Genomic DNA, 18,476 nt, shown 5'->3' on the forward strand with positions numbered 1-18,476 from the left:
TATAATCCATTTATAATCCAAGTTACCTTAAACAATGTTCTTGTTATCAGGTACATTATAACATCTATAAGCAGTCATTCCCTCAGCAGCATCTCTTATTCTCTCTAAGCGCTCTTCAAGACAAGAGTGTCAAGTAATTGAGAAACTATAAAACACAAACTCTTCTATTTTAGTGGTGAAAAATTTACTGACTGACACAAAGAACTGACACTGGTGACCTTTAAAAAAACCTCTCATTATGCGATACCATCCCACCCGTTAAACAATTACATACAGCACCCTTTTTTTAAGCGGTTTTAATATTAGTGCCATTCAAGTCCCTGTGTGTGTTGTTACTATAGAAAAAAAATAACACATTATTCTCTTGTCCAATCAGCATTGAGTATTCTACAGATGCCTTTTCAATTGTTTGTATTGTAATGGTGTGTTGTATGTGACGTTGTTCTGCACTCTTGTCATTTCCCTAAACATGCTATTCATTGATAAGATCAGTCACACCCAGCTTCCATTTTTAGTTAGAAAAGCACTGACCTTTTCCCAGACACAATCTGAGACAGGGAAAGAGAGATAAGCGAGAGAGAGAGAGAGAGAGAGAGAGAGAGAGAGAGAGAGAGATGGAAGCAGTGGGTGAGAGACGTGACCACAACAGTGTGGTGTATTGACCGCTAGACCTTTGTTTCAGCTGTTCAATCTCGTGGCTCCGTATGCACTTTAAGCCCTCCCTCCTTTAATCAGGATCATGAGTGGGGCTGAGTGACACCCTGAATGATTCACTGCTCTACTGCTGCTGCTGGATCCAACATCTCTCAGCAACAGGTACCAGGTTCAGCTCTTCACAAACACACAGAAAAAAAAAAGACGAGGAGTTAGGTGTGTTTTAGGTTTGTACACGTGTGCTAGGATAGGATAGAAGTTTTATGGATGAGTTTATAGCTCCTGAGCTTCGCTTCTGAGCTGGCGTTCTTCCTGTGGATGCACCTGTGGACTTAACTCAACTGTTTCCAGAGAGATAGGACAAAAGGAAGAAATGGAGTGAAGAGAAAGAAAGAGGAAAGAAGCAAATTTGTCCATTTGAAAGGTAAGTAAACTTTCAGCAGCAGGATTTAAGCCGCCTAGAGCACCACATGCTCTACTGAGGCTTTACTCAAAGCCTCTTACTGCTATTTTCTATTCTCCACACCACACCAGGCCTCAATCACAGGCCCTTTACCAGCTTAACATGAGGCTTTAACATGTTTGTCGATTTGTTTGCTCACACCTACAGAAGATGATCAGAGTTCACTCTTGAGATCTTATGTGGTATACATAAGTGCTGTGAATTCTTAAATCTGATTGGACCAAAAGTCAGAAGATGCAGAATCCTTTTCTATAAGGAAAGCAACGAATCTAAGCATAATCTAAGACTAAGTACAAACAAAATAAAAGGTATGACTTTTTTTATACCATATATTGTTATATTTTCTGTAGGGAGATATGAATTTAATTTAATTAAGGAGTCTCCACTGTAAGCATCATCACTTCAACATCAAGTTTGTTTTTGTTTCGTATTATCGAGAACTTATTATGACTTTATCGCGAGGTAACAAATAAGCTGTGTAGCACATGAATGTTATAGCTGCTATAGAGGCAGCAACGGTAGGAACTAACTTGATGTTCTGCAACATTAAATGTAATTAGAAATGGATAAGAATCATCATTCATCAAAAAAAAATCATTGGTAAATTGCTGTGCTATGAAAAAACACTTGTGCTGCTAGGAAAATCGTGTGTGTGTGTGTGTGTGTGTGTGTGTGTGGCTGGGTGTGTGTGGGTGTTTGCAGATGCATGTCATTTTAAAAGAGCATGCTATCATAGGAAAATATTCTCGTAAGTTCAATTCAATTCAAATTTATTTGTATAGCGCTTTTAACAATGGACATTGTCTCAAAGCAGCTTTACAGAACATAAGAAACATAATACAAAAGTTTAATATTATACAAAGATTAATATAAAACAAAAGTTAAAGATTAATATTAGACTTACTTTTAAATCTGTTTGTATTTATCGCCAATGAACAAGCTTGAGGTGACTGAGGTGGCTGTGGTGGGGAAAAACTCCCCGAGATGAAAGAGGAAGAAACCTTGAGAGGAACCAGACTCAAAAGTGAACCTCATCCTCATTTGGGTGACACTGGAGGGTGTGATTATAAATATACAGTCTGACAATTGTGTATTGATTAGGAGGTTGTTGTCCTCAAAGACCACTTGTAGTTGGCATCTCCTCTTAGAATTTCTGATTACTTCATAAAGCAGAGTCCAACTAGAGCTGGTACATCTCTGGATGCCTCAGTATCCTCACATGGTTGGCCTCATCTCAATGAAGATCCGAAATCTTCGTGTATCTTCAAGTATACGTACAGTATAGAAAAAGTATATTGTACAATACTTTAACAAGTGATTTATGCGATACCATGTTGAGAGGATTAGCTTGTTATATGATAAAAGTGTCTTCATATGTAAATTATATCTTATGGTGTGACATGTAAGGGCAGAACCCCCAATACAGAATATTCTTACAAATAATATAATTTTAAATATAAGAGAACGTAAAGAAAAATCAAATAATTCCACACTTTGAAAAAAATAATAATATCTGTCCTTGGACTTTGATGGGATCATTAATGCAGATCTTTGTACGTTGTGTACGTACCTTATAGGTGTGTACAGTTCAATGAAATCCCAGCTTTGAAGGAAGTTGGAATCAGAGTCAGATTTAATGCACTGCTCCTGAAGCTAACGGCCTTGATTAGGAACCCGCAGTGGCAGCTTGGAGGTGCTGGGACTTGAATTTTTCAACCATTACTTCTGAAGCTTAGCTGAGGCGCTGACTGAGACACTGTCTGCAGTAGATTGTAGCAGGACAGCCTGGAACAGATGAAGGGCAATAAAACACATTCACTGTTTCCCATTATTCTGAAAAATCATTTTCTAGCATTTTTTTTCACACAGCTGTTCATTATAGAAAAGTATATTATATTATGCCTCACATCTGATGACATGCAATCCCTGATGACTTCTGACTGAATCGACTGCCGCTTGATCACTAAAAACTTTAGCAGTGTTTTATTCCTCTTATATCTCAGCAATTGTTTACAAACAAGTAAAAAATGACATCATGCATTTTGACCATTTATAGAAACATTTAATTACTTCCCTTATTCCACAGCTGTACTCTAACATAACAGAAAAATACAACTTGTTCTAATAAAAAATACAAACCTGCCCTAAACTACAATTCAGAGCTTAGAGCTTCTGAACCTCTAACCATTATTGAGTGCTAATACTGGAGACTACAGTATTAAAAGAAATTACTATTTGGGGTATAACAATTACCCCATATTTCTTTGTTAAATAATTGAATCTATTTATTATTAGTCTTAGATTAGACAAGACCATGTGAATATGCTCTTACTATAAAAACAATAACCTTAGGACTTGTTTACATGTCAGCAAACCGGTTAAAATGTTTGCCTTGTACCTAGAGGATAGGGGATTCGAGTCACTGCCTTGTGTGAACATTCTCCTGAGTTTGCATGTTCACCTTGTGCTTCAGGGGTTTCCTCTGGGTATTTTGGTTTCCTCCAAAATACCCAAAAGTGGCTGACTTGCCTCTTTAATTTGTACATAGTGTTTGAATAAGTGTGAGTGTGATTGTACACCTTGTGACCCTGTGAGGAACAAAAGGGAGAGAATGGATTGATGGATTGATAGATGGATGGATTGATGAATTTGAAATGCTACCGTCAGAGCTGCTGTTTTTTAATCAAAAGATCAATGATCTTCATACCAATCAGAATCCAGAATTTAGCTGCATTGTGATCGATGTTTTATATTTAAAATACATGTGTTATCTTAGGTGTTTACACTTTTCTAGGTCATCACTAGGTTGTTTACAGGTTTTAAAAGATGCGTGGGAACGCTGTTATAAGAAAATCCTAGAAAAGCTGAAAATGTTGGTGGCATTTGTTCAAATGTATTTTTATGAAAGAGCTCAAGAACTCTGGAGGTTTACTTTTGAAAATCTTCTTATATGTGTCATTTCCTTGGTTACAAAATTACTGTTACAAAACACGAGCCAAGCAGTGAATTTTATCATCTAACCTTTAACCTACTTTTAAGTTCTTCTGTAGCATGTAGTCAATATTAACTTTTGCTATAAGTAATTTTTTTTGTTTCCATACTGTGGGATGCTAAGCTTAAGCTTAAAAAATTCAGGACTGTGTTAGATTTCTGTTCTCTCTGTCATTATCTAAAATCGAAAAATATACAGTTTTGCAGGTCAGAATCAACAACCTGTGTCACAAAGTGCGGCATTGTAACTTCAGCTGGTTAGGAACCAGGCTGGACATAGAAAGATTACTTGAGCCAGAAAGCAAAGGTTTAAACATACTGTATACTATATGGCCAAAGTTATGCATATCGGTGTTCCTCCAACTTTGTGGGAACAGGTTAAGAAAGAACCACATCTAAGGATGGCCATATGACCACATTCTTTTGGCCATGTAGTGTATAGTGTACAATCTGTTTTGGCCCAAAACTTGCAGTTCTTTGTTAGGCAGCATAATATGAAGAATAATTCGAACTTCCAACATAATAACAAAGCAAAGCACAAATCCAAGCCAGCAAAGGAATGGCTTAAAAAGATGAAGCTAAAGATGAAGTACATTTTGAAATGGCTGAGTCAGAGCTACAAGTTAAAAACCTGTGGACTTCAAAAGACTTCTTGCAGTTTCACAGATCTGGACCAGCAAGAGTGGAATAAACTTGCCATATCTAAGTTGGTAGACTCAGTCAAAATAAATGAGTACTGTATTATAAGCAACATGTGCTATAACAAAGTATCAGTTAAGGGGTATGCACACTTATGCATACACTTATGATAAAACCAGGGTTTTATCATTGTTTTTGCTTTTTTCTTTCCCAAAAACATTTCTGTTTGTATTCCACTTGAATTTTGTTGGTTGCTATATCACATTAAATTTGGAAAAATACACTTAGGAGAGAGTTATACACAGAGAACTTCTAAAACAATTTTTTCTGATTTTACCATGTTGAAAAAAGTGCAGCTGAGATCATGTGACTTGTGAAAAGTGAATGCATCATTTCAGAAATTTTGAACATGAAAACTTCATTAATCGTGTAAGAAATCACGTAAAAAAATCAATAAAGGTGCATTGCATGTGGAAAATGGTAACACGGAATTTAAACTAGTGGTGTGAAAAAATGCATTACTTGTGAAAAAAAATGACATGAATTAATTGTAAGTAACAGTAAATTGTAAATTGTAAATGTATCAGTTAAGGGGTATGCACACTTATGCATACACTTATGATAAAACCAGGGTTTTATCATTGTTTTTGCTTTTTTCTTTCCCAAAAACATTTCTGTTTGTATTCCACTTGAATTTTGTTGGTTGCTATATCACATTAAATTTGGAAAAATACCTTGATTTAATTTTTTTACATCAAGTCCTGCAATATGATCACTCTACCATTCTGAATATCAGCATCATCTCTGGTTATTTTACCTTAACAACAACTGCGCCTCCAATTCTGTACAAATTAGAGTTATAGAAAGCACAGTGTCTAATCTCAGCATCACAAGGGCTCAAGCTAATCTTCTCACCAGGCATACTACACAGACTGCACATTATATTACATATGTCTCAGCTTATGTCCATAAGTGCTCTTTGTCTTACAGTCACTGTACTCAGGATTTTTGCATCACGTTCTCTGTTTATGATCAGTTTACAATGTCGTATCATTGTTTTCCTGTGACACAGGAGGTTGCTCTGATAGCAGGCTTAACTATTAAGATGAGTGTGAGAACAATGCTGAATAGGGAAATGACTAAACAGAAATATGTAAATTAAAGGTCTGTATAACTAGCAGCAGCAGCTTTATCCCTAGGAATGCGACTAAGCCTTAAAGACCTCAAACCAGCTGATGCGTGTTGTGAGAGATGTAATGCTGCTGGTCAAATTACAGAACACACACAAACAACATGTAGCAAAAAGTCACAATGACTAACATTTTTTGTTTGATGTAGTGGATATACAGTAGGGGTTAAACTCTCACTATCTGTATATGTATGTGTTTCGAGCTCTAAATACTGTATTATCACCCAGATTTAAATATGGGCATAGACCAGACCAGACTTTTTTTAATTTTATATGTACCCTACCACTATGACCCCAGAAAAAAAAATTAATGAAAGAAAAAATGTCTTCTATACCTCTTATTCTTGAATTGAGTATAAACAAACAGCAGGGTAAAATAATGAATACATGGGTAATACATTCATATGGCCTTGAATACAACATTGTCAAACAAGTATCTGCATGCAAATTCTAATAAATTCAAAGTCTGAGGCAGCTGGATGTTATCATGCAGTCATTTTTTATTATGTTTAATAAGATCTAAAACATAAGATAAAATTAATGCAAATTTAAATCCAAAATACTATTTTATATTTTTATGTTAATATGTTTCTTTTTGCTTAAATCTTTCTAACATCAATAACATAAAATATACATTTTATTTAAGTTGTTTAAACCCTTTTACATTTATAATTTGCAACAGTAATATTCTTTCCTCACAGGAAAGTTGGTATTTACATTTATAACACTAAGAAAATGTATTAGTTGTGCTCTCTTTGACTCCGGCCCCCTGTGGCATCCATCTGAATTTAAACTCTGTACAGTGGACACTTTTCTACAAAACAAAAATCCAGCAGCTTTGTATACAATATCACAAACTCATTTAAATCCTACAAATCTCCAGGATATAGTAGGGTGTTTTTAACAGGATCATTGTCGTATCCTGTGGCTAAAGAACAGGGTGTTCCTCAGGGCTCCATCCTCAGTCCACTATATTTCAAAATCTACCTTCTTGCACTTAGTCAACCTGTCTGGAAACATGGCCTCACATTCTCTCCTATGCTAATGAACATTTTAATCCCTTTTCTTCCCCAGCCCATAGACGGTACTTTCTACTTGTCATTAAGTGTGTGAGTAGTGGAAAGCAGGGCTCAAGTGTGTAAAATCAGTGTCTCTTTTAGTTGAGCATAGTCCATGGTGTAGCAAAAAAAAAAAAAAAAAGCAAAAAGAGGCACAAGACAAAAAACAGACTGTCACGTGGGGATTAGCAAAGGTGGATGCAAATGCAGATAGACAATATTTAATACAATTCAAAATCAATAATAACAATGTCAGACAGTACAAAATCGGAAATACAATACAGAGTATACAAGGGCAGGCAAGATCAAAACAGGAACCATAGATCAAAAACACAGACAAAATGCTCGGTATCTACATGCAAATGGCATAAACTTCCTTAGCAGAGAATTCAACATGCACAAAAGGTTTAAATAGACAGACTAATTAAAGGGTAAACTAAAATAGATGAGACTACTCTTGACATATTGGGGCTATAACCAATAACAATACTGTGGCAGAGACAAAACATGAACCAAAACAAATTTGATCAGGTCTCACAGAGCTTGACGCGATTGGGAAATTTGTGAGACTTATACACAAATAGGAAAACCTGGCTTGCACCTCATATGAATTAAGGGCTAAACACAGAACAGGGCATACAGTACATTAGAGAAACAAACCAATGTTAGAACTGCGACAGAGAAAAGACTAGAACTGAAACAATGCATGAATGACAAAGAAAAAGTGCAAGTAGCATTCTCCAGGCGTGGATATGAGAAGCATTAGGACTCGGTGTTACTTCTAATAGTGCCTTTATAGCTGTTTGATTGGATGTAGGAGTAGAGGTCAGTGGAGTAGAAGTGCTTTTAGTCACTTGCTCTGTGCTGTGCTTTAATTATGTCTTCCACTAAGTGTACTATATAAGTAGTAAACAAAGAAGAGATTAGTGCCACAAGCTCCTGACAGACTTGGTCATAAGACTCGCTCCTGTTCTTATCCCTGTCATGTCTAAAGTTCCTTTCACAGGTTTGTCATTTCTGGATGGGACAGAAAGTGCTTTATTCTGCTAATTTGAATGTTTATTGCATTGCTACAATCCTGAGAGAATATTTCTAACAGTGTAATGTTTTAAAAGTCTAAATTAACAGGTAAGATATGGTTTGCCTCAGTGATGTACAGTACTGCAGTGCTATTTTTGATACAGCTAAACTGCAAGCTAAATAGCATAGAGTACAGGATCATCTAAGACGTCCATGACAAACTTCTCATTACCTTTATTTAGTTACAACCATGAAATATTATGTCAGTGTTAGTGCTGCCCTCAACACTTTTTACGTTAGCTTATTTTGTGGCATTTTGTTTTCATTCGCTACTTTCTGATAGCACAAAACATGCTGTTATCCAATTATGTGATTAGAATCTACACTGAGAAGCAATTTGACCCTGTCATGTTGTTGGACTTGTGAGCTCAGTGGAATGTGCTGTATGTGATGGATAGGCCTTTATTACCTGTGTATCAAAGAACAGGACAACACTGTCACTCTCCTGCTGTTTATACATGCACACTTCAGGTATAGTTAGCATTATGCTAAGGTGCTACAGGTGCTCTATAGAGCCTTTCATGTTTTATTCATAAAGCCATCAGTCATTCAGATCCAGAAAGGAATTCAGGAAAGAATTTTCAGACCTGGAGTAGATGTGATGTTACTTACAATTAATTCATGTCATTTTTTTTCACAAGTAATGCATTTTTTCACACCACTAGTTTAAATTCCGTGTTACCATTTTCCACATGCAATGCACCTTTATTGATTTTTTTACGTGATTTCTTACACGATTAATGAAGTTTTCATGTTCAAAATTTCTGAAATGATGCATTCACTTTTCACAAGTCACATGATCTCAGCTGCACTTTTTTCAACATGGTAAAATCAGAAAAAATTGTTTTAGAAGTTCTCTGTGTATAACTTTCTCCTAAGTATGAATGTTACTCTTTATTTCCTTCAGGACACTCACATGGTGACTAATGCCAAGAAGTAATAAAACAGAAACATGGTCATTCTGCAGCAGGTAAGAGTCTCTCCCTGTCTGTCGGAAAATACACTATACAAGTGCATTTACTTCCCCAAGCTACTGATATAAATGTTAAATCTTTGAATTAACCATATTCGTTTTATTTATTATTTTATTAATGACTGTTTTTAAAATCATATATTTTCTGTTTATTTCCTTGTATTTTAGTCAGAGATTGTTTTTACTATTCCACATATATGGAGATTTACTGATATCCTTTCTCAATAAAAAAATATCTGGCCAAAACATAACACACAAGAACAGGGTGCTAATGAACAGGTCTTATACATATACATCATATATATATATGTTTTTGTTTTGTTTTGGAAGCAAATGGCTAAAAAGTATGACATATGACTGTTTAATGAATTACACATAAAAAAAGGAACTGATTTAACCTTATAATAAATATTAATACTGTACATTAAAAAAAACTTTTTGTATGAGAAAGCAAACAATTAGACAAATAAACAAAGAGATAAATAGGAAGATAAATATGTAATTAAATAATTACATTTTAATAAATGTGCTTTTAAAAATATTTTTTAATTTTTTTAAAAAAGATTTTAAAGAAAAGTTTTAGATATCGTTTTGACACACAGCACATTTAAATATTATCCTGCAATACTGGTTATTAATGGATTATTATTATTATGTGTATGTTTGGATGGTAATATATTATTTGTTTTTTATTATGATGTTTTGTTTCAGTTCTACTCGAGGTATTGCGACAATCTAATCTCCTTCTCATGAATAAATAATTTCTTTCCCTCGCCTAACATAATCGTCGCTGTGCATTACTTTTATTAATAAGTGATCTCACTAGTGGGGCTATGTACAAATGCCTTCACTTATTTTTTTATTATCATTATTATTATGATTATTATTATTATTAATATTATTATTATTATGATTATTATATTTAATCTTAGGGAAACATAGCTGTATTTTCTGTAGGGAAGATTCGACATTTGTCAAAGCTGTTTCATTTACTGAGTTATTGATTGAATCATTGATTTTTCCGTTCCAACAGGGGGATTATGTCTGGTTGGATCTCAAAACAGGCAAACCATTTGACGTTCCAGTAGGAGCTGTGGTCAAGCTCTGTGACTCGGGCCTGATCCAAGTCTTGGATGATGAGGGTCAGGTGAGTGTTTAAGTAAGACAAGGACAAACAGCGGGCCAACAGATAGCTCTGCTTTCTTGTCACTTGACCTTCAGTGTGAATGATGCTGCAATGCAATGAGTGTATTGTGTGTTGTATGTGTGTGTATGTGTGTGTGTGTGTTTGTGTGTGTGTGTGTGTGTGTGTGTGTGTGGGTGTGGGTGTGTGTGTGTGCAGGAGCACTGGATTTCTCCTCAGAATGCCACCAACATCAAGCCCATGCATCCCACCTCCATCCACGGTGTGGAGGATATGATTCGCCTGGGAGACCTGAACGAAGCCGGCATTCTCCGAAACGTCCTCATTCGCTACAACGAAAGGGTCATATATGTGAGTGTACAGTTTCTGAGTATGGTATAAAACACTACTGAAGGAAAATAATCAACAACAGGATTTTGTTATGAAGTGACATTAATGTTATCACCCCTAAAGTTGACTATTTTCCTTCCACAACACGCCCTGATGTAGTTAATTCCTCCTAAACCACAGCAATCATCAAACTGTTCTAGTAATCACTTAGCAGCTATAAACAGTCGCTTCCACACCAGCCTCTTTTAATCGAATTCCGAAGAACGAAATTGGAAGAACTCCTCTGTCCTTAAGACTTTCCCCTGATGGAAAAGCTACTGACCGTTACACTACTGACTCCTTACATAACTTCAAAATAAAAGTCTCCATACAGTAATCTTCACTGTAGCAATAGATATAAGTTAAATATCTACAATCTATTTGTGTGAACGAGGTGTTTCTACTGAATCTAAAACTAGAACGAGGGCATTAATATGAACCTGTTATCTACAGTAAAACCCAGCCAGAGATCTGTATTTCTAGTAAAAGGGGATGTATTTGAATTGAATCTATTTATTAAAATGATTTAATTTTATTGTCATGTCAGTGATATCAATCTTTAGCCTACAAGCCACTTGATGTGCTATTTTCTTTCTTATTAATGCAAAGAAGAACAGAATGTTCATAAAAGTGACGCATGCTGTAAATAGTGAGCGTTTTTTGTATCAGACATTAGTTGTCTTTGTGCTCAGTAGTATGTCCTCAGATCAGCCAGATTTGCTAGAATATGACCTTTTCATCTAGGTTCACTCTCACATCACCATCAGCCATTTTTGACCACTGAAAATACTTGATGAAGGACAACATGTCCCTGAATGGCTTTGAGCTGTGAGTTAATCAAATTTAACGTGACTACCAATGCTTGTATTACATCGAAGACTGCATCAGTCTGTTAAGGAAATTTAATCTTTATTTGTTTATTAAGTATCTAATAGACATCAGTGTAAACAGACAAGTAGACAACTCACATTCTGCTCTGTAAGCTCAATTTCTATCCTCTTGCAGACTACAGTATACGGTGTATTATGAACACAGAGGCAAGAGGTGATTTTCATAGAAAAACGTCGATGGAGCTCAAATAATATGACAAAAAAGGACTTACATGCTGTTGGTGGATAGTTTATCCCACAGAGCCAATTCATTCAGATTCTCCTGATTCATTTTCAAGTCCGTGGGCATTTGAATCATGAATAATCCATGTAACACCTTCATGTATTTTATCCACAGAAATACAACAAAAGGAAATATGAATATAATATCTACTTGTCCATGCATGCCAAATATACATGGCACAATCCAAATCACATTTTCTCATTATTTTTTCAATATTGTTTGATATCAACATTACCCGAAGCATTTGTCCTGTATCTTCATGTTATTATGCATTGTGCTGCTGCTGCTACACTATTTGCTGGGCACATAAAAATATGTAACAATTGTGAAATACAATATTAAATTTTTTCATTTTACAATGCATTTAAGCATTCATATACAAAATAAAGATCTTGCTTATTTATGATTCACTAATAAATAATAATATTCTTAACTCACAAATTTTCACTACATGTAAAGCAATGCATTTCACAGAATGAATTATTATTTATTATTATCTGGAATTATTACTTATTTATTACATACAGAAAACCAATATAGACTTCATTTGATACTATACATGATACTGTTTGACATTTCAGACGTACACAGGGTCGATACTGGTGGCAGTGAACCCCTACCAGCTGCTGCCCATCTACACAGCAGACCACATCCGCTTGTACACCAATAAAAAGATTGGTGAATTGCCTCCGCACATCTTCAGCATTGCTGACAACTGCTACTTCAACATGCAGAGGAATAACAGGGACCAGTGCTGCATCATTAGGTACTCACGACAATAAAAAATCACTGCACCGTGTTTAAAAGCAACGTTTACATAAAACTGAATTAATAGTCATCTACCTTTACATAAGTTACTGTATTTTACATACTGAGAATAATCTGTAGTTTACTGGCAGCTGTTGATAAAATTCTTGGTGTTAATTTCTGTCATTTTCATATTAACAACTTTATTGTTTTATTTCACTCAGAATAAATTTTTGAATTTTAGAAATTTGGATAAAATCTGATTTAAAAAGACGTGAAAACTGTAGACATCTAAAAAAGTTGAGGACATGCTGTTATAGGAAAATATCCAAAAGTGGCATGTTGACATTTATTAATTAATAGTTACACTCCATCCTAAAAGTTGAAGTTTAAAGTTGACCTGAGTGTAAAGCTGTCTATCCAAAGCTATCTTCATGGTGTGTAAGTGGTACCATACACAGCAATTGCATGTATCTCCATGCTGTCCTTGAACTCCATATGATGACACTCCAACCATTTAGCATTTAATGTTGTTGAACATCATTGAAACAAACTGGTTCCTCATATGAGTTACATCATATCAGATATAGATGTATTCTCTCTTATATGAAAGAAATTATGGAGAAACCACAAAGTGCAAACTCCTCTGCCCTGCCACTTTCCCATAATCTTACAGGTTTCATCTGTTACCCAATAAGGACACTGGAGACTTTTTCATACATGTTCAATAAGTCTGCTAACCCAAAAAAAAAACACCTTTTTAAAGCTATTCATTCATTCATCTTCTACCGCTTATCCGAACTACCTCGGGTCACGGGGAGCCTGTGCCTATCTCAGGCGTCATCGGGCATCAAGGCAGGATACACCCTGGACGGAGTGCCAACCCATCGCAGGGCACACACACACACTCATTCACTCACACACTCACACACTAGGGACAATTTTCCAGAGATGCCAATCAACCTACCATGCATGTCTTTGGACCGGGGGAGGAAACCGGATTACCCGGAGGAAACCCCCGAGGCACGGCAAACTCCACATACACAAGGCGGAGGCGGGAATCGAACCCCGACCCTGGAGGTGTGAGGCGAACGTGCTAACCACGAAGCCACCGTGCCCCCCCTTTTTAAAGTTATTTGTTGACTTAAATCAAACATTCGATGTGAATATGGTGTTCACCACTAAATATCTCTGCATGTGTAATTTACCATGACAGAGCGGCAGGTATTCAATTTTCAAAAGCTTGTTTCAGCAATTTAAATGACAAATATATATATATACATATATATATATGTATATATATATTTGTTTCAGGTTTAAAGAAATGTCACATTAAAAATATTGAAACGGTTTTTCATATTATTTTAGTATTATAATTATTTTTCATATGTATATCTGAATCTCTACATTCAAAAAGCTTGTATTCTGTTGTGGCCATGGATCTGTGGTGTGTTATTTGTTTTTTTTTTTCACTGAAGGTAATGTGTGTTGTTTGTTGACATGTTGTCCTCCCAAGTGGTGAGTCTGGAGCAGGAAAAACAGAGAGCACCAAACTGATCCTGCAGTTCCTGGCTGCTATCAGTGGACAGCACTCGTGGATCGAGCAGCAGGTTCTGGAGGCCACCCCCATCCTAGAAGGTCAGAAAGAGGACTTTGGTTGGCTTATATTAATCTAAATATAGATTTAATATAAAGGTAGACAGAATGCCATCTACCTTTATATTAAAGGTAGACAGCAGACTTCCATGGAAGTGAGACAGACTCCTGATAGAGCGTTATTCAGAGATCTGTCTGAAACTGCTGTTCAGATCACCATATGGTAGACGATTTTCATTGGAATTCATTAGCATTCGTCTGCTCTCCAATATGTCTTCCATGTAACATTCTCCTAATGTCTGACACAAAACACACACTTATCTATAGTCTATTTTTCAAACTTTGTACACAATTATACTCTGAGATAAGTGGTGCAGCAGGTCTCTGCCTTTGTATTTTCTTTTAAATAACAAAAGCCTCCATAAAATGGATTTGTTGTTATTGTATTGCAGTCAAGTCAGCAGACGTCTTTTTTATTCTTTACAGCATTTGGAAATGCAAAGACTATACGCAATGACAACTCCAGCCGATTTGGGAAATACATTGATATTTACTTTAACAAGAAAGGAGCCATTGAGGGGGCAAAGATCGAGCAGTACCTGCTGGAGAAGTCAAGAGTGTGCAGACAGGTAAGACGAAGTCAAACACAATTTACTGCATACTTACTGCAAGGTACACTTACTGTTTACAGTAATAGAGTAAAAGGTATAAATTCTACCTACAGCTTGACAATGAAATACTTGTGATGTATGTGGGATCAGTCCGTTGGCCTGACTATTACACACACACACACACACACACACACACACAAACACCTATATCTAAAGACAAAGGGCTCCTGCATTCATGATTTCTCTCTTTTTAAAGTACTTTAATCGGACAATGAGTCTGACTAATCTTCTTGTAGTTTTCCCCGAATTAATTTTTAGAATCAAGAAACAAAGTCAATAATTCACCTAGTTTGTGTTCATCATACATGTGACTGTATTGGACTGTCAGTTGGCAGAAATGGTGGTAATTGCAGGTGGTTTCCTTTATTTTATCAGACTTTAAAATCCAAAAAAGCACAAGCACTTTATTATTTAAAATAAAGGTTTAGTAAAAGACAGGTAGAGTAGACTGAGTGTATACTTCGCTATTAAACAAAGGCTATGAATGTGAATGTACTGCTACACTGTAATATAAAGGAGGCAATCAGTATGATGGTGAACACTGATTGTGTGAGTGTATTGTGGATGTTGTAGCCTTGGGCAGCCATGTTTGTAGGTCTCAATGAAGGTTAGGACTAATGATGTTTTGCTCATGAACAAATCTGTGTTTTTTAATGACTCTTTTAATTGAATGAATCGTTCTGGTTCACTTCCATGTACTGACTCATATTCTTTCACTTAAGTCCCATGTGTGAAACATGGCAGCTTTTTCCTGTTTGACTTTTTAATTAAAGACTTCTTTAGTGTCATTGTTTGAATGTATTCAATGAACACGCTCCTTACTTGTGACCTGCTGAATACTTGCAGTTTGTGTAAGGAAATGAATGAACAAGGTGAAGAAATAAGGATCTGCTGACTCACTGATGTCGACTTGGCTAATATACTGTATGCATGTTGTTGGTTCAGTTCAACACCCTTTCAACAAGAAGAGAAAGATGGTGGAATGAGTGTAGCACTAAGACAAGCCTTATGTTTTGTTGGTAAATTGTTCGTCACATTATACATTCTACATTCACATTCGGTGTTTGTAAATGAAGTTATTGAGTGAATGAAACAATGACTTATTATATTTGAAAACATACTCGCTGGTGCCACTTACTGGTGCAATGACGTACTGTAACTTACGGATACAGGGTCGGTGAACGAATGATAAAATTATTCAAACAACGAATCAGTTAATAAATCAATGTCTTTGGAATTAATCATATTTACCCGCATTATTTGGGAGTTGCAGTATTCAGTGGCCCTGTTTGTAGGTTGCAACGCACATACAAGCCTTAGTGTGTCATTGGCATGCACCTTCTCACTCCAGTGATGGTGTGTTATGGATGTATCAAAGAAGCTGGCTGAAGATATCAGTTCTAATGGAGATCAAATCTAGGGGAGTTTGACTGTGTGTAATCACCTGACACAACTGGGAATGATAAGATTCATGAATCTACAGTCTGAGCTAAAAAGACATCAGCTCCAGCTTCACTTCTTCATACCATGTTGTGTATTTTTTTTTTTTTTACAAAAGGTGGATACGCTTTTCCTAAAAACACATTCAAACCTGCCTCTGTCACTTCCATTACTGCATTATAATGATGTAATTTTGTCATTGCCTAAAACATATATCTAATACATATGAAACATTCAAAGGAAACTGAGACAATCTGATAATTATCTTTTTTTAAGCAATATTTTCAGTTACTATAAGAAACATTCTGTACGATGTGCTAACACTGGAGACTCCTTCCATAAATATTAAATAAACATCTCCTTACAGAAACATTCAGCATGTCAACAATCACATGATTTTCTATGTGAAAAAACAATTAAAATAATCTGTAATAACAATTCACTTTGGAGCCGTTACTAACAAGCTGCTGTTATTAAAAATAAACAAATGCCTTCTGACCAATCAGAATTGAGCACTGCTTTGGTGTAATGATTATTATTTTACACCTTGTCAGGATAACAAATCTACTAAGAATAAATGAAGACTTAGATACTTGTGTCAGTATAATCTCCGTGATGAATGTCAATAAACACTATAGAAAAAGACAGATGCCTTTACTTTGGATATGGATGCAAATGTTTCCAACTTGCATATTGTCCTATTTACAGATCTATGTATTTTTATAGCAATGTTGCTAGGCTGTTATATTTTAGCAATTTTGTAATGTAGTTTATTTTAATGTTTACATGTAAACCAATATGTTCTGGGATATTATAAACTCAAGAGAGTTTTCCATACAGGCTCCAGATGAGAGAAACTACCACATCTTCTACTGTATGCTGCAGGGTATGAACGCAGAGCAAAAGACTAAGCTAGGATTGGGTCAGGCTTCAGACTACACCTATCTGACCATGGTGAGAGACTGCTGTCTTATCAGAACAAACCACTAACTTGCGATTAACTGCATGATTGGAGGTGGTGTGATGTTCTTTATAAATAACAAAGAGCATGTTGCTTGTGTCCACTGTGTTCTCCACTGTGTCCTCTCATCTTTGGCTGTCCTGTAGGGCAACTGTACGGTGTGTGACGGCCGGGACGATATGAATGTAAGTGATGTGCTGGATGAAAGATGGTGAGGACATCTTTCATCCATAGAAATTAAACTGAATTCCAGCAGCTTGTTTTCACTGATTCAGTATTCCATACTTTCTGGATTTACTGTATGTATGGATGTGCTCTAACTTTCCAATCAGAATGAATTAAACTAATACAACTATGAATTAAGTAGATCTTGAAGAAACCATGCTGTATTAAAACATTGTTAATATACACAATAACCACTTTTGCTAAAACTCGAAATGAATAAAATGAATCTGCATTTGGTGCATTTGATATGAAGGAGTACTTGAGCATCCAGTCAGCGATGAAGGTCCTGATGTTCACAGACACTGAAAACTGGGAGATCTCCAAGCTGCTGGCTGCCATTCTGCACATGGGCAACCTGCACTTTGAGGGTAAGTCAGAGTGCACGAAAAGCTAGGATTAAATCATCTCAGCTATGCACTGTTGATTGATGTGTTATTCATTTATTCACAGCTCGGATGTTTAAAAACCTGGACGCTTGTGTAATTGTCTGCTCGCCTGCCCTGGCCAGGGCAGCAGCTCTGCTGGAGGTGAGGGGTGAATGAAGTGGACGAGGATTTGTGTGTGAATGTGTGTGTGTGTGTGTGTGTGTGTCTCTCTCTTTCTCTCTCTCTCTCTCTCTCTCTCTCTCTCTCTCTCTCTCTCTCTCTCTCTCTCTCTCTCTCTCTCTCTCTCTCTCTCTCTCTCTCTCTCTCTTTCTCTCCCCTCTCCAGGGTCAGGTGCCACAACCTTCATATCTAACCTCTGCATAACTGACCTCATAGCTGCATGATCAGAAAAATCTCCCGTTCGTGTGACATTGTTCCTCAGAAATTCTCAACCTGATGTTCTAACAAAACAAGACTTCGTTCAAAAGAGTGCACCAAAAAATGCTAAGGAAATATCCTCCTCACAGAAAACATTATTAGCATATGTGAATTATCTTCTATACAATTCCCTGTACTATAGAAATAATAACAGCAGCAGTGCATTTATAATCTGTGATTTGATTTGCAGTCAGAACTACTGTTAGAGAGAGAGAGAGAGAGAGAGAGAGAGAGAGAGTGTGTCTGTGTGTGTGTGTGTGTGTGTGTGTGTGTGTGTGTGTGTGTGTGTGTGTGTGTGTGTGTGTGTGTGTGTGTGTGCGTGTGTGCAGCTACATCTGTGAATTACCCAAACAAAGAATA

The 18,476-nt window shown here is 36.2% G+C and overlaps 1 protein-coding gene across 1 annotated transcript in view; it reads left to right on the forward strand.

Moving 5' to 3' along the window:
* The first annotated feature begins 933 nt into the window (after nucleotides 1–933).
* Nucleotides 934–18,476, forward strand: part of myo7ab (myosin VIIAb) — a 53,064-nt gene continuing 35,521 nt past the window's right edge. Inside the window, exons 1-11 of the mRNA XM_060891703.1 lie at nucleotides 934–1,078; nucleotides 8,982–9,044; nucleotides 10,081–10,194; nucleotides 10,390–10,542; nucleotides 12,255–12,439; nucleotides 13,937–14,058; nucleotides 14,503–14,645; nucleotides 16,968–17,081; nucleotides 17,235–17,273; nucleotides 17,567–17,681; nucleotides 17,764–17,840. Of these exons, the coding sequence (XP_060747686.1) occupies nucleotides 9,027–9,044; nucleotides 10,081–10,194; nucleotides 10,390–10,542; nucleotides 12,255–12,439; nucleotides 13,937–14,058; nucleotides 14,503–14,645; nucleotides 16,968–17,081; nucleotides 17,235–17,273; nucleotides 17,567–17,681; nucleotides 17,764–17,840 (1,080 nt within the window). The 5' untranslated portion in view covers nucleotides 934–1,078; nucleotides 8,982–9,026. The remainder of the gene's footprint in view (nucleotides 1,079–8,981; nucleotides 9,045–10,080; nucleotides 10,195–10,389; nucleotides 10,543–12,254; nucleotides 12,440–13,936; nucleotides 14,059–14,502; nucleotides 14,646–16,967; nucleotides 17,082–17,234; nucleotides 17,274–17,566; nucleotides 17,682–17,763; nucleotides 17,841–18,476) is intronic.

This window comes from Tachysurus vachellii, chromosome 17 (assembly GCF_030014155.1).
Source record: "Tachysurus vachellii isolate PV-2020 chromosome 17, HZAU_Pvac_v1, whole genome shotgun sequence".
Classification (NCBI taxonomy): domain Eukaryota; kingdom Metazoa; phylum Chordata; class Actinopteri; order Siluriformes; family Bagridae; genus Tachysurus; species Tachysurus vachellii.